Raw genomic sequence first — 17,304 nt, forward strand, 5'->3', positions numbered from 1 at the left:
TATGTTTGTTCTGGCTTAAACATCATCATTTCCTCAGGAAGTCTGATTCAGATGAAGTATCTTAAGAAATTCAAATTGACTTAGCTTGTGGACAACTGAATGTCGCCCTCTTTTCTGAATTCCATGAAATGTTTCAAAGATAAATCCTGCCATTTTAGACTATGCTTTTTTTTTTTTTAGATTTATTTATTTATTTGAGAGAGAGAGAGAGAGACGGAGAATGCAGTGGGAAGGGGCAGAGGGAGAGGGAGACTTCCACAGGCTTGACTCCCACAAGCATGACTCCCATCATGACCCGAGATCACAACCTGAGCCGAGATCAAGAGTCGGATGCTTAACCGACTGAGCCACCCAGGTGCCCCGAGACTAAGCTTTTAAACTCAGATATGTACTATTTCATGGCCTTCACTCCCTAGTAACTATTGTTTCCTGCATTTTAATGAATTTATTTACAGAAGCTTCATTTTAAAAAATGTGAACTTTTGCGTGTATTTCTACATCTAAATAAATCAATGGGGAGGAGGAGAAGAGTATAGGATTAGGAATTCAGACTCTGGGACCAGGCTACCTGAGGTCCTGTCCCAGCTCAGGCATTTATGAGCTCCATGACTTTCTACGGGTTACTTCACCCCTCTGTGCCTCATTTTACTTATCTGCAAAGTGGGAATAATAACTGTACCTTTCTGGCACCCGGGTGGCTCCGTTGGTTAAGCGCCTGGCTTTGGCTCAGGTCACGATCCCAGAGTCACTGGATCGAGTCCCACCATCGGGCTCCCTGCTCAGCTGGGGGCCCTGTTCTCCCTCTGCCCCTCACCCTGCTTGTGCTCTCTCTCAAATCAATAAATAAAATCTAAAAAAAAACCCCAAACTTGTACGTTTCTCAGCGGGCAGTGAAGATGACAGGAGTGAACCTACATATGTAAAGCAGGCGACTGGCGCCTGGTACACAGTAAATGCTCCAGAAATGGTAGCCACTGTTAGCTCTTCTTGGCTTCCCAGTGTAGTCAGGGGATGGCTCGTCCGGTTTAATGAACTATTCTAGTTGATAAAAGGTTGCTATGGAGATCATTTAATAGATCAGCACTCTTCACCTGGAACAGAATCAAAGATATTCAATGTAAAGACCTGGAGGGTCCTGAGTCCACAGACTTCTGGGGCTGAAGGGACATGAGACGACATCTCGCTCCACATCTTTATTTCGGGGCTGAACACCCACAAGGCCCAGCAGCCTGAAGCCACGTGCAGAGAGCCACCGGGCAGGGTGGAGACAGTCAGGATGTGGCTGCTTCTCAGGATACTTCAGCTCTCAGAGGGCCGTAGCGAAGTTTCCATTAGGGGCACCGACTGTCGTCGCACCGAGAAGCCTGTTCACTGGAGCAATTCTGTGCGGGTCGGTCAGAACGACAAACAGCAGCATTTACGTACTGGGAACTGTCGACAGGCAAAGCAGATACAGGCCAGTGAGCTGGGTCTTCCTGGGAACCTCATGCTATCATTGATGGCGCTGTTAGACAATTCTCGCCCGGGGGGTGGGTTCTCCACGCTTCCGTTACACAGCCTCTGAAAGACTTTGTGTAGTTAAAACCATAATAAAAACCAGCCTGAAACAGTAGAAACAGAAAAGCCTGGCACCGCCACGCCCATGCCATTGGAACAATTTACACCTTGGGAGGTGCACGGATAGGACACGCTGTGGATGATCAAAGTTTTATTTAAAATTATAGACCACTCAAAAATAAACAATATAATATGCTTGGATTTTTGCTGTGACATAGAAAAAGGCTTCCAATTACACTTAAAACCTTCAAGTTTTACCCCAACAAAGTATGCTATGCAGCCTGGCAAGGTGCTCTGAGGAGCACTGCTCTCTCCAGATGGCTGGGGTAGGAGGTAGGCTGCGGACATCCCTGCAGGGAGGTGAGTTTCTCCTACTCGGACGGGCGATTCTTCTTCTTGTTGTGGCTCTCAATAGCCCTTCTGAGTGCTTCATCCTGGATGAGATCAGACATTCTCACATCTGTGTGGCTACAGCCAATTTTGGGGCAACTGTAAAGGAGAAGAAAATCACTTAGCTTGGATGCCTTTGGCATAAATGCCTCTCACATACAAGGATTTAAATGAAGATATTTTAGCCAAAAGGAGAATGTTCTAGAAATCGGGACCGATGTACACTGACTCATTTATTCACCGAGTGCCTACCTGAGCCCGTCCCTGCCCAGCGCTGGGAGCACAGGCAGGGGACAAGCAGGGCCCAACCAGGACAAGAAGGTGCGCACCTTCCAGTGAGGGACAGAGATCATCCCTAAGTCACCAGAGAGCGTGTGCTGTGGGTTCGCTCACATGAAGTGCTACGAAGGCAAGGAAGCAGGGTCAAGGGAGAAAGTGTGGGGTGAGGCTTCTCTAGCTGGAGTCAGGGCAAGTCTTGCTGAGGAGAGCTGATCTAGAACAAGTGCTGCATGTGACCCTGGCAGAGGCAGCAGCTGAGAACGCAGCAGCTTAGTGGCCTGTGGTAAAAAGCAAGGTCATTATGGCTGAGATGCCTGGGGAGAGAGAGAGGAGGGGCATTTGAAGAGGAAGTCAGAGGGTCACAGGGGCTTTGGATTTCATTATTAAAAAAAAAAAGGTTTTTTTAAGTTTATTTATTTAAGTAGTCTCTACATCCGACGTGGGGCTCGAACTCACAACCCTGAGACCGGGAGTCACATGCTCCTCCAAGGAAACCAGCCAGGCGCCCCTGGATTATATTTTAAATATGAAGAGGACACCCTGGAGGGTTTGAGATAGGGCAGGCACTGTGATTTGGTTTATGTTTAGATACCCTGGCTCTGGCTGCTGATGCAGAAGGCAGGCAGAGTAGGAGAGCCTCGCCACGGTCTGGGGCAGAGGGTTGCATGGCGGAGGCTGGAGGCGGTGGTCATCAGGGAGGAAGCGGAAACAGAACCTCTAGGACCTGCTGTGGGGTCAGAGGCACAGTGTAAGGAAAGAGAAGGGCTGAGCTTCATCAGAGCAGGCCCCCGGCCGACGGGCTAATTGGGGGTACCCTTTACCTCTACGGGGAGCAACAGGAGAACCAGGCTAGGGATGGAGTCAGGAGTCCCAGTTGGTCTACGTTCCTTCCGAAATGCCCACCAGTCCTCCTGTGGAGAGACTGCGTGGGCTGGCAGAGACTCAGGGGAAAAGCTGTGGCTGAAGAAATCAGTGTGTGAGTCACCCACGGGGGCAGATACTTAAAGCCACGGCTCTGTTTGGATGTGGTCTCCTCTGAAGGCAGCAGGCCAGAGGAAGTCACCTGATTTCTTCTCAGCGGGAAGTAGACTTGGCCAGTCAGGTAGAGTGCCCAGTCTCCGGAGTGAAGGTGACCTGGTTCTGAACACAGCCAACACCTACTTGCTCCTGATGAGACCACAGGCAACAAAAGCTCTCTTTCTGGGCCTCTACACCCTCAGATTTGAAGTGGGGGCAGAATTCCTATTTCCCAGGGCTACAGGCAAAGTGGTGCTCAGTATTACCCGTCGTCCCCTTCGTTCTCTCCCACGATTAGCATCCCCGATCATCTCTCTTCTGACACATTTTAAGACGCCCGATCTCCCTGTATCCTGCACGTTTGCGATGCGCATTTGTGCATGAATGACCTTGCCCAGCCCTGTGCTGGGCTCTAAGCACCCGTCTGGTAAATACAAATTTAGATTCCTGCCCACACACAGCTCCGGCCCAGTGATCTGAGACAACTCTCCGAAAAGCACAGGTATATTAAGACAAAAAGAAAAAAATACAGCTACAAGACAAGATCAAAAATACCAAATACAAGACAAAAGACAGAAAGCAGAAGGGGAAGAAAGCTGATCATGGGAGCTCTGATTTGTCCACGGGAGGAAGCCCGGTTGTTCAACATGAAGGAGAACATTCTCTCTGTGCTTTCTGGACCAACATGTCTTCATGTAAGAAAGGCATTAATCGATGCTATGGATAATATGCTTGCTAACAATATTTACTTTTAAAACCATGAAACGTTCCCTGTATGGGCAGGGACGTGTCTTAAAATGTGATCATAAGAAGGTCCTGGTGGGAAAGAGGATCAGGTGTCTGACCAAGTACACGTCCGTCTGCCCCCCGGCTCTGCGCTGGGGGAGGCCTGGGGCCGCGGAGACCGGTCCTGCAGTGCCTGCTCAACGCGAACGGCTTCTCTAACCCTGCAAGTTAGCAGCTGCGATTACGAGAAGGTTATGGACACTTGCACGACTTCACAAAGGGGCATTTTCCGTCACTCCACTGTCTGCGACACGGAAAGGCAACCCAAAGGAGGTCCCTGGCACGCCATGCGCTGGGTCACCCTCACGTCACACGTGTCACTTGGTGAGGGTGCACTGTGACGGCGGGCCTGGAGTCCCCCCCACTCCCGAGAACCAAGTCTTCCGCCCCGACAGCCAGGCGGTGGACGAGCGTGGAGGGGCAAGTGGGGACTGAGGCGGGAGGACTTCCCGGTCACATCAGCCGCTCGGTCAGCGCGTGAGAGGGCTCTTAGGATGTGTGACGGGATCAAGCACTCACTCGCCGCTGAGCCTGCAGGCTCGTTCCTCACCGGGGGACAAAGGGATGGGGCCCAGGGTGACCTGTGTCCCGAACAAAGAAGTGTGACCTCACTTAAGGGAGCAACTCTGCGGGACGGAGACATTCACCCAAAAGCCCCCCGCAAGGGGAGCTGACGGCCTCTTGACACAAATGCAGGCTCAAGAGTGAAAGAGATGTGGGCTCAAGCCTCTTGGCCGTGACCCGCTGGGCAAGTGGCTTTTATTCCCGTGCCCCAGTTTCTTCTGTCACGAAGACGACACTGAACGGAGGGCCTCTGGGAGCAATAAGGAGGACAGTGTGCAACAGGCTTGAGGAACTGGCTCAGGTTTCCGCTCTAGTCTGCAGCTTCTGCTCCCACAGAGCCCGTGGCGAGGAGGCTGCCCCACTGGGGACGCTGGCCGGACACGGGCGAGTAGGACACACGAGCTGCTGCGGCAGCGTGACGAGGCACGCTCGGCCCAGCCTGAGTGACGGCTCAGGGAAGACTTCCTGGAGGAGAGGTTGATTCAGGAGCTGAGGGAGAGCCTTGCTCTCACCCTATCTCAAACAAACACAGGCTTTTAAGCTAGAGGATAAGACAAGGCAGCAATGACACGATACTGAATCAGGACACTCCTCACAACACTCTGTGGAAGCGTTAGTGCGTTAATCCCAGGACGTCCCGGTGAGCAAGCCAGGCGTGGCTGTACCCGATCCTAAGCTCTCGAGTCATCACTGTGAGCAGTCAGACCTACAGGCCTCGGAGGAGAGGCTGGGTCCTCCACTCGGGTCACTGACAGGGCAGAACATTCCATCAGAGCATCGAGCGAGCATGGAAGTGTCTACTGAGCAAAGGGAGCCCGGGTCTTGGGGGTCCCAGAGGCTGCAGGGATCTTGGCCTCGGTCTCAGCTCTCGTGTACAAGATTCGGAGTCCTGTGAGCTCGTGGATCCGGGTCACAAGAATTCCAAGGTCCAATCCAGCTCTGGGAGGAGGTCTACGGATACCTCTGGAAGTCTGAGTGGGATGGATTCCTGTCGCACCTAAACACACCAAGTAACTGTCCATGTTTAAAGTAACATGTCACTGAGCGATGAGGTAAGTAACAACAACACGGACAGTCTGGACCTTTCTAACCCTACTGCAATTTGCTGAGCGTTCTGTAGTTCCAAAGGAGCCTTCCCTTAAGTGGTTTGCTTCTCCACTGCCAAGAAAGGCGCTGGTCCAGGCCTCGGCTGGAATTTCCCCACGTTTCTTTAATCCTAAGATCCCAAGAGATGCTGCTGTTATTTCTGTTTTGCAGATGAAGACATGGGGGCTCTGAGAGGCGAGACGGCCCGCGGGCCAGGAGTGAGCCAGGGTCGGTGAGCACAACGCTAGCCCTCGGCTCTTCAACGACACGTTCCGATTCAGCCTGATTTTACTCCACATGCTGTTCGGTGGGGCTGTTTGCTACACACAGTTCCTGTTCCTCAGCAAAAAAGGAACGACACGACTGTGGAACACTGGAAATATCTTATTACTGTGACAATCATAAGGCAGCTCTGTTAGGGAGATAACGCACGGCCCAGTTATTCAGGAAATTGTTTTAACTACTGTATTTAGTGAGGACTGAGAGTCTCCACAATTTTCTCCTGACTCACACCAGAAGAGAGAGATCCTCGAAGAGACTAAGCACGGCCAGGACAATTCCAGTCAGCGCCCAGTCATACGAGGTACCTGGATCTCCAGTCTGACAAAATGTTAACTAGAACCGTCTAGGAGGAAGGACTGAGATTTCTCAAGCTGGATGTGTCACAGACATTTTAAACAAAGGGGACCTAGAACGGCTCCTCAGGCTCACATGCATCATGGGAAATGACACTGCTTCGCGCTCCGTCAGGAAGCTCTGGAGTAGCTGATGAAGAGGCCCCGAGGTGTAATCTGGCGCCAAATGCAGCCTGTCTCCAGGACTGTGCCTACTGCCCCCACTGCTCCTGTCATCCCCACCTCCCCTATCTCTCTTCCTGGCTCATTGGGCCGCACCTCAGACGGCTTCACGGGGGTCTTCTTCCTCTGACTGCCTTTCCTCTAATGAGTGCAGTGCCTTTCTGAGGGTCCACAGGGGGCCCTGAGGCTGGTGGTGAGCAGCGTGGCGCTGGCCGCAGGCCTCGTGCTACCCGGAGCCAGACCATAGTCCCATCCTTGGTGGCTCTCAGCCAGCTGTCACATGCTGCCCAGAGCTGCCCCTGAGGGGCAGGTGAGTGGGTTTGACTCCTCTACCAATAATCTCTCCATGACGTCTTGAGCTCAGAGCTCTCTCCCGGGTTCAGCACCTCACATTTTCTGTGCCTTCCAGACACTTCCAAGTTGGTTGTGCTGCAAGGACCCCAAGCTTCGCATGACCCCAGCTGTGCCTCTCATAATCCTTCCTAAATGTGTTTGTCACTCCTGCCCTCTCTGTAGGTTAATGACCCCTTCTGGACACCCGGTTTAGAAATATCCTCCACTCCTTCTTCCCCCCTTCAACTCTCAATTGCCAAATCCTGCCAGCTGTGCCTCCGTTCTCATTCCCTTCTGCCTCAGACTCTTGCCTCAGTCAGGCTCCTGTCATCTGTAACTTCATCTCCTGCAAACGCATTCTCACTGACGTTGTCACCTCATGCCTCGCTAACCCACCTCTTGAGTTGTATTAGAGTAACTTCCTAACCTCTAGCTTGAGTCACCTTATTCCCTCAAAACCCTGCAGTGTTGTCTCATGCCTGCAGAATAATGGGCGCAAGAATGAGGGCGGCGGTGGGGGGGGGAGGGTACAGTTAACCAAGTCTTACCATGGGCCAGGGGCCTGAAAGTACTTCACGTATATCTTATTCAAGTTTCAAACATACCAGGGAGGCGATTACAATCGTTATCAGCAATTTATAGATGAGGAAACTAATGAAATCATGACACTTAACATCTCTATAATGAGTCTTTACACCACTCTCCTTCCTGTTCTTGTGCAGAGCTTCCTTCTACTCTCCCTCTCACACACAGTAACCACAACCGTGCCTTCTGACCACCAAGTAGAACAGGCTCTGAATGGGGCGAGCGTGTTGGCCAGAAGGACTCTTCTTCATCATTCTCTGAAATTCTTCTCATTTTTTCAATGAGCAGTAAAAATACCACCTTCTCTCTGAACCACCCCCCCACTTCTTCCACTTGAACTTAATCGTTATTATCGATGTTAAACGTTAATAATCGTTATTAAGTTATGCGAATCTGCAGTTTGCAGAATCTATGCTCATGGTAAAGAAGCACGACAGAAAAAAGACACTTTTCTAAGTGACAAATGATACTCAAGTGTGTCCAACTAGCACGTACAACTCAAAAAAGCCAAAGGACGTTAGAACGTCGAACACGTGATTGGGAAGACCCACTGACACGTGCGTGAGCCTGTTCATGAAGTCACCATCCCCACCCTGCGACTGGTGTGAGAAATGTGCTTTGCTCTCAGTGCCTATCATAAACTTTAAGAAAGCAAGAGCTGTGAAACAGAACTATCTGACAATATCTATTCTCAGCAATCATCATTTTTGAAAACTAAAAGGTTGTTTCTCAGAGAATGAACACAGAAAGAAGTCAGTGGAAAGGGCAGGCTTAGAAGTCCAGAAACAAAGGAAATTATATTCACAGGGAAAGTGGAAGGGTCACTAGGGAAATCCAACATATCAACAGTAAGCAGACTCAAAACAGATACAATTGTACTTGAACACTCTTAATTTTGCAGCTATGAGAGCATTTTTCTGGGACAAATAGGGTGAATGACTTGACTGAATGACCATCAAGATATCTCGAGTCTCGAATACCCTATCTCTAAGTCCACGCCCATAAGAGGAGCGGTGGGGAATTCCAATTCTGGGTCTGCACCAGCAAATTTCTGAGTGATGGAGGAGCGAGCCACACATCAAAGTGACTGTTATCAGAAGTCCATTGAGAACTGGTCACACCTGCAATTCCATTCCTACAACAAATCTGCGATAAGAGCACAAGAAATGCCAAACTGAATCATGGTGAGTCTAGCCAACCCAGGATTCCATGTTATCACAGGCGCGGAGCCACCGTCCTCCGAGGTTGTGCACCAGGGTGGGTGGGAATGTGCGGGCGGGGGCGGGGGAGTGGCAAGAGGGTGGAAATACATATAAAATACAGGTAAAAGGAAGATTCTCCAAACATTCCAATTAAAAAAAAAATTCTCATTGAAGTGATTCACAGATTTACTTGAACCTTTCAGGAAGTTACTCAGATAATTAAAGATACGAAAGGTCTTCCTGACAATTTAATCTTGATCAAGACCCCTGGATACAAATCTTACCTCAGAACGTCTTAACCAAGTTACCTGTATCGCGGGATGCAAGAAAACTTGCCATTCCTTCTTGTGTAAGTATACACAGGAGGAGAAAAAGAAATCTCTTAGTGTCACAGTTCCCCTTAATCTTTTCTCAGGCTATCGCACAATTTCACGACCATTCCTATTCTTTAATGATGAAACTTGCACCCGATTCCTTTCCCTCCTCTCTTGAAGGTGTGGCTGAAGTTGCTTCAGCTCCTTCCTGAGCAAACGACTCACTTTTCCGTCGTGTATTGTTTTTCCAGAAAGCCGGCTTCCGTGCTTACACTACGAGGGAGGGGAGTGGGCTTTCGGGGGGACATGGAAGTGTCTTTTCCTCTAGCGTGAGCACACCACCGCTGACTGACCACCGGTAGGAAGGCTCCCTTCCCTTCCGGTGCCGACTCACCAGGCCTTTTTCTTCCGCCTGTGTTTGGACTCAATCATGCGCACAATGGCTTCCTCTTCATAGGTGTGTCCGCACACTTTATTTTTCACCGGCTTCTTCATTTCCACCTGCAATCAAAGAGACAGTCAGCTTTCAGGAATGAGAATGATCCACTTCCGGGAACTTCTCTAAGTCACCGATTATTTGGAACTGTTTTTCCTCCTCTGGGGGCTTCCCGTGTTCAGCCTCGCAGCCTCGTGGCTTTGGATCACTGTTAGGGCAGATGGCCACGGAGGAAAATGCAGGAAGGCCGTGGCACCAATGTCAGCTGGCCTGTGGGCCAAGAATTTCCTTCAGGATCCCTCAGGGCATGGCTGACTGAAAAATCTTGCCAGGCCAGGGGACCTCCCCCATATCCTCCTGGACCCCATCACCTTCCTTTCCTCCCTCCTTACGCTACATGTGAAATCAGGTTAGAACGCAGACAGGAGACTTCTACGAAGGGAACTGCTTTGTCTTTCCGGGAAGGAGGAAGAAGAGAGTACCTGAGTAATGGGGCAGATGAAGTTGGTCTGACTTTGGGTCACAATCATGTCTTCATCAACTCCTTCTATTCCATCGGCCTCTCTGTCGGCTTGAAGACCATCTAGAGGGAAAAAGGGAAGTTGCTGAGCCACATTGCTCTAACACTGTGCCAAGGACAGGAGGGAATGGAAGGAAGGCACGGAAGGAAAGAAGCGGGTTAATGGTTTCTCCGAGTCTGTTGGGTGCTAGGCAACCTTGCTAGGCATTTGGATGCACATTAACTCTTCAGCTCTTAAGAGAATCCTGCAGGGTAGGTAGGATTCTGCCCATTTTTGATAAGGAAACACCATCAGAGCAGTGAGATAACTTTTTCAAAGAATTAATTTGTGAGGGAGTCCTGTCCAGTAATCAAGAATGTGGCTTTGGAGTCAGAAGGGCCTGGTTATCTCTTTCACTTCCAGCTGTGAGACCTTGGGCTAGCAAGATCTTTGTTGAAAGCCTCTACTTTATAGCTTTGTTGCAAAGATTAAAGGAGATAAAAATGTAGCATGCCTTGCAAAGCCCCTGGCACAAGGAAACATTCAATAAATGGTAAATACCATTAGCTAGCTCAGGGGTTCTCAAACTTTTTGGTTTTAGGACACTTTTTTATACTTTTCGATATTACTGAAGACCCCAAAAAACTTGTTTGGGGTTATAGTTATCAATATTTGCCAGAGCAGACACTAAGACTAAGGATTTTGAAAATATGCATTTATCAATTCATTAAAAACAAAAACCACTAAAAAACAGAAAGACTCCTGGGTCATTTGTCTGGTTTAGTCAGTAGAATATGTGACTCTTGATATCAGGGTTGTGAGTTTGAGCCCCACACTGGGTATAGAGATTACTTAAAGTAATAAAACTTTAAAAAAATTCCATTACCTATTAACATAAGTGGTAATTTTTTTTTAAGATTTTATTTATTTATTTGACAGACAGAGATCACAAGTAGACAGAGAGGCAGGCAGAGAGAGAGGAGGAAGCAGGCTCCCCGCTGAGCAGAGAGCCTGATGCGGGGCTCGATTCCAGGACCCTGAGACCATGACCTGAGCCGAAGGCAGAGGCTTCAACCCACTGAGCCACCCAGGCACCCCAACATAAGTGGTATTTTTAAAACTAAAAGTAATCTCCAATTAGAGTGGCACTGTTTTTACATTTTTGAAAATATCTTTATTGTTTGGCTTAATAGAAGACAGTTGGATTTTGAGGGGCACCTGGGCGGCTCGGTGGATTGAGCATCTGACTCTGGATTTCAGCTTTCGGGTCATATCTCGGGGTCCTGAGACTGAGCCCTGCATTGGGCTCCTCACTCAGCAGGGAGTCAGCTTCAGATTCTCTCCTGCTCCGTCTGCCCCTCCCCCACTTGCTCGCTCTCTCTCGCTCTCTCTCTCAATACATAAATAAATAAAATTTTTAACTAGTTTAGTGGAATTTTGACATCTGTATATGCATCCAGTCTGTTGCGACGTCATGTCATGAAGTCTCTGGAAAAATATACTTATGGAAAGAGACAGAGTGAAAAAGACAAGTGACATCTTCGTATTATCATGAATATAGTCAGGACCTCGTGGGTACCCGGAAAGACACTGGGAGAACCCTAGGAGTCCATGGCCCATACTTTGAGAACTGCTAAGCACCCGCATGGTAAAGCTGCCTTTGGAGAGACTATTTGATTCTGAAATTTACGTTCTTTTCACTTCATCACACTTGCTCCTTACTGAGGGCAAAAAGATGATGGATGGCTTCCGAGGGGGATAATGACACTGAGTATATCATGTGAAAGCCTTTCCTTCTGGAGAAGGGAGACATCATTTTGTACAGACATCAAAGATCAATAGCTTTTTTAAAATGCAAGTGTTGACAGTGTTTTCCTTCCTCTTTCTTCCCCCCCTTCCTGTTCTTACTGCCTTTTGTCTCCCCTTCCTTCTTTCATTTTGGCAAAATAACATCAATGTTAAAAACTGCTGCTTTTAATGTAGGAGGGAGACCCCTGTCTCAGGTTCAGATGGTCCTGCATACCGTTCTTTTCCTAGAACTGATGGCGCGGGCCTCCGACCTTGGCCAGATGGAGTGCCTGTCCAGAAAAGTGTCACTGGAGGCAGGAAAAGGGCCACAGAGCACTTGTTCAAGGTCACTCAGTGAACTAATGGCTGGCACCAGGGATTCTGCCCCTAGTTACTCTGTTTTTGTAGGGATTTCACCTTGTTTTACAGACTGTTGCTCCCTGTATGTCAGCTTGTTGTGTTCTCCTAGAGAAGTGTCCCTTGAAGCAGCTCTCATTCTTTGAAGAAGGCAGGTAGAGAATTCAGAGCATAGGACTTCCCAGGTAGGGCATCTTTAACCATTGGCCGCTCAGGTATGGTGCCTTTTAGTCTTTCAAGGACCTGTACAAATGTCTAGGCCGGGGTGCACAGGTGGCTTAGTCGTTAAGTGTCTCCCTTTGGCTCAGGTCATGATCCCCAGGTCCTGGGATCGAGTCCCACATCAGGCTCCCTGCTCAGTGGGGAGTCTGCTTCTCTCTCTGCCTCTGCTCCCCACCCTGCCCCAGGCCAACTTGTGTTCTCTCCCTCACTCTCTCTCTCTCTCAAAATATTTTTTAAAAGGTGTTGACTTGGTAATCAAAAATGTTTCATTTGGAAGCAATATGTAGGCTGGATTTAGGTTTAAACTTAATAACTCTCAGGTATGCTAAGATAATTGCTGATAAATTAATAGCCAATTACTAGTTACTTGTCATCAACCTATTTCTAAAGCAAGACTATAAAGATATTTTTGGGGTATCTAGGTGGCTCAGCTAGTTGAGCGTCTGCCTTCAGGGTCCTGGGATTGAGCCCCGCATCAGGCTCCTACTCAGTGGGGAGCCTGCTTCTCCCTCTGCCTCTGCTGTTACTTCTGCTTCTGCTCTCTTGCTCATGCTCTCTCTCTCAAATAAATAAATAAAATCTTTTAAAAAACAAAGAAACAAAAAACTATAAAGATATCTTCAAAAAATTCTGTCAGCTATGAAAGTATATTTAATGTGGAGGTTGCCATATTGTAGTATGTTTGCTGTGATGTGGGATGGGACCTATGAAGGGTTTTCATGCTTCCCCAGATCTGTCTTTGGTATTCACAAGAGTGACCGTTAGACTCCTAGAGGAGTCCTTCGTCAACCCAGTGGCTGTTCACAAGGGCTCAGGAAAGGTGGACAAGGAGCAAAGTCAAGGACCAGAGCTGAGAGTGCTCTGTCTCTTTAATTCACTTTCCAAAAGCCGCCTCCTGTGGGCGCCTCCTGTGGGCGCCTACTGCCAATTTCTAATTGCGTGTTTGACAGTCAAAATTAAGGTCTCTCTTTGTCCATTTCTTACAGAGCCTCTTCTGAACTGATGGCAGATTTTCTTTTTCCTGATGGCAGATTTCTGACTATATATGTGATATGATGGAATTCACCAGAAAATCTGTTAGATGAATAACAGAGTTCCGCCAATGGGAAAGGCTGTGGGTTTGTTTTTTCTTTTCTATTTTTAAATTTGAAAAGGTAGAGGAAGCAGCAAAGCACAACTCAAATGCAAGGCCGACCGCTAAGGAAGGCTGCGTGGGGAACTCAGAACTGTAGGTGGCTATCGACATCCGTGATCATGAAAGAAGGTGACAAAGTAAGACGGAGGAAGAATGCCAACAGTGAGTAATAGTTCACGGACTGGGAGTCTAAAAAGAGAAAGATCCTCAATAGCTAAACCTCTCTTGAGATAGAACATTTCCTCACCCAAAATCGATATTTATAGAAAGTGATATCAATGTTGGGATCTCCGCTGTGCTAACGGAAGGTCACATCTGGCAGTAACTATCAGTCACACTCATTTAGTTGATCCAAAGGTAAGACTTGTTGATAAGCTTGGTAAAAGAAGACTGGAGAGAAAAATATGAGTTTTTAAAACTGAAGTTACCTATCCTAATTCTCTCAAACACCTGAGAAATCTGAAATCTAAAAACATTATAGGTTTTGATCAGAGGTGGGCAGGGATTTCATAAATCAGTGTACGGCTCTGTTTTGTTGGCCTGCTTAATTTGAAGACTCAAACCAGTGTGTAGGTTCTGGGAGTCACACTTTCCTCCCCCAGATTATTATTTTATTAGTAATAACACCTCAAGTTTACTGCCTGCTACACAGCCACCACTGCACGGAGTACCTTATATACATTATGGCCTTTAATCCTCACTAAATACCTCTGAAGAACAACTCTGTTATTATTACTCCTCCTGCATAGGTCAGAAAACTTCTGCCCCACAATATTTTTAAGGCAAAAGTAGGAAATAGAGATATTATAATAAAGAAATAAGTGGATTAAGTCAATTTAATCATTATTAAAGAGAGCGCAAGTTTTTCTTACTATAAAGTGAAAAACATGAAAATTAGTCATATTGTGTTCCGCGCACACACACCAGGTCTGTTGTTGGAAGTAAGTGTCAGCGGTCAACCTGTGATCTGGTGGGCAAATCTGAAATCCGCCCCTTCCATCCGTGCCTGGGCCCAGGGCACCCAAGCCATGTGCGGCCAGAGGAAGTGCAGACAGGAACCAAGGTCTCCAGAGTACCCAAAGGGATGTGTCGGGGTGTGACTTAGTAACTTCAGATGTGATTTCTTCAGATGTCATAAAATGAACATGAAGAGGAACAAGAAACCATGGAAATGCTTGAAGTAGTAACCAAGTGCCCAAAGAATTTCAAAATTTTATGAATATTCCCCTGTGATGTAAAGTTAGGGGGTGGTGAGGGCATATGTTGAACCCCAAGATGAGGGTTCATGATTAGTCAGTTATGACTGGTAATGAAGAGCTAAACAGCTCTGCCTTCGCTGGTCCCCAGTCAGCCATCATCCTTCTAGCTGCTCAAGTCAAGACTTTTGGAATTATTCTTAATTACTCATTTTCCTTCGTTCCTCACATCTGAACCATTGGCAAGTTCTGTTGACTGGTTCTAAACTATATTCCCTAAGGCTAAATAGAGTAAATCTAGCCCTTCTCTCAATTTCTACCTTCTCTGAAGTCCCAAGCTAAAAGAGGCCACCCCGGCACGCTCTCTCACGGTGCTGGGTTGTGACTCTATAGGGCACAAATCCGTAAGCGCTGTTTGCCTGTCTCCCTCCCTTCCTCCTTGCCCCTCCCCCATTCTCTTCCCGGAAAGAAGGGACTTTGCGGTCTTGCTCACTGGTGTTTCCTAGAATCTAACTGTCCTTGGCATGTAGGAATAGTTCAATAAACATCTGATTACATATCTGACGAAACTCTTCATCTGACAAGGCAAGGGCGGGCACATTTTTCACAAGGATGTCCTTAACGTATTTAATAGACATGGCAACACACACACACACACACACACACATACACACATCCTCACACAATGATGACTTTATAGCTTTTAAACAAGTAACAGAGACGACTTCACTCCAGCTTGGGGTGCAGCCTTGGACCCTGAATTACATGTCAAAGGCAGGAAGTAAATATAAGTTTTACAATTATAGTAGGCTGTGTGGTAATTATAAAGGAGAGTCCAGACATGGTCTTGTGGTCAGAAAATACATTTGGTCCTGGCCACACACAGCCCAAGTATTAGTCATTTGTCTGTCTTCAGGCATCCCAAATTTGGCTACCAGTAAGACAGTTTTATGCCAGCTGGGAATAAAAGTTGATTACTGTGTGCTTTTTCAATTAAGCCTGAACATTTTTCTGAAAGTACTTTTCTCTTGAACGTTAGCGGCATATGAAGAAAATACTTTGCAAACATCTCCCGACTGCTCGAAACGCTTATTGCCCTGTCCAGCTTATTTTCCTTGCACTATTCTAGTACGGTGTATTTGGAGGGGTTGACCCGGTACAGGGAAGATTTGTAGGGAGGCTTCCTTAATGGGCAAAAGAACACTGATTCCAACTGAAACGCTGCGTGTGTCCAGGTCAGTTCCTGACTGTTTCTCCTGCCCCATAGCCTGTAACCTACAGCTGGGTTTAGGAGTGGCCCCACCTGTGAGCTGGCACTGAGACTCTAAGTAGAAAAGGAAGTACGTCAGCAGGCCCAGTCCCTTTGGCTTGGAATTAAGAGCAGTGTGTGTGTGTGTGTGTGTGTGTGTGTGTGTATGTGTGTATGTGTGTGCACGCGTGCAGCTGTTGCAGAATTAAGATGTAGATCATGTCCAGATAGGGTCTACATAATTAAAGATTTCCAAGATGTCATAACCTTCACAGCACAATAAAATTCAACAGAGATTGAATTAATACAATTCAATCAGAACACTGGCTAGAACATAGTAAGAATCTAGTAAATGTTATGTAATATCTATATCTATCTATATATATATCAATGTTACATACTTATATAATTGTAAATTGTTACTGCCACTATTATTATTTTGACCACTATGATGTGCCAGGTACGGTCCTTGGTATTGGCAAAGAATGGTCCTTGCCCTCAGGGAACTCAGTCAACAGGACCTTACATATACAGTACAAAGCAGTTTTATGAGGATGATGCATGTACAAGACACTGTGGAAAGAAGCTCCCGGGAGAGAACAGGGTTGGCCTCTCTGAGGAGCTCACCTCTGATCTGTGTCACTGATTAGGCTCTTTCAACCTACATTTCTGCTGCGGTTCTGCTGCCCCCTTCAATGTGAGCATTTCACTCATAGCCTCCTCAGGTCAACATTCTGATCAGTATTCTTCCTTTTCTTAGCTGTAATCTGTACTCATCTCAGAATCCATGTACTCGGAGAAGCTATCTAATCCAACCCAATCAACCCAGTCCCTGCAGACAATCTCCTTTGAAATCTGGTAACACTGGCTCTATTGTATTCTTAACTTGAACTTCTTCATTATTCAGTTGCTTCATGTAGACAGAAACTGTTTTCCAGGTAGACCAAAAGCTCCTTGAGGAGAAGCACTGTGTGTTCAAGTCAAGCCAACTCAACTCGAGCTGCATTTACTGAACATCTGCTCTCAGCCAAACATCACACAAATGCCAGGTCTAGATGCAATGAGGATGAAGATTGGGTCTTGTAGGAGAGAGCTACAAATACTAACATTTTGCACAATAAACATAATAATAAAAAATGTGAAATCACATATGTGTTTTGAACAAAGTACACAAGTAACCCAGAGTTTCTCTGAAGGTGGGGTGAAGAATGAAGATGAACCTCCAGAAGAAAGTGGTGAGCAAGCCAGGTTCTTCTGGGAGGTAAGAAGTGGGAACTATTGTAATTAGGAACGTGGCCTCTGGAGACAGCCTGCCTGGGTTCGAATCCTGATTGCATCACTTTTAGCTGGGTGCTCTTGGGCAAGTTACTTTATCTTTTCTTTGCTTCAGTCTCCTCAGTCGTCAAATGGAGCTAATAATCATACCTCCTTCACGGACCCGTATGAGGGCTAAATGAGTTGATCTATGAAAAGTTCTTGGAATGGTATCTGACAAACAGCAGGTGATCAGT

General features: G+C 47.2%; 1 protein-coding gene across 2 annotated transcripts in view; it reads right to left on the minus strand.

Annotated features, from left to right (window-relative positions):
• Positions 1-1,695: 1,695 nt before the first annotated feature.
• The window catches only part of NSMCE2 (NSE2 (MMS21) homolog, SMC5-SMC6 complex SUMO ligase), a 212,910-nt gene continuing 197,301 nt past the window's right edge, over positions 1,696-17,304 (minus strand). For both annotated transcript variants that reach the window (XM_032873551.1, XM_032873550.1), the window contains 3 exons: positions 9,829-9,929; positions 9,305-9,411; positions 1,696-2,046 (listed from right to left, as the gene is read on the minus strand). In XM_032873551.1, coding sequence (XP_032729442.1) covers positions 1,929-2,046; positions 9,305-9,411; positions 9,829-9,929 — 326 coding nt within the window. In that variant the 3' untranslated portion in view covers positions 1,696-1,928. The remainder of the gene's footprint in view (positions 2,047-9,304; positions 9,412-9,828; positions 9,930-17,304) is intronic.

The sequence above is a fragment of the Lontra canadensis genome, unplaced genomic scaffold, assembly GCF_010015895.1.
Source record: "Lontra canadensis isolate GAN:19392208 unplaced genomic scaffold, GSC_riverotter_1.0 scaffold49, whole genome shotgun sequence".
Lineage (NCBI taxonomy): Eukaryota > Metazoa > Chordata > Mammalia > Carnivora > Mustelidae > Lontra > Lontra canadensis.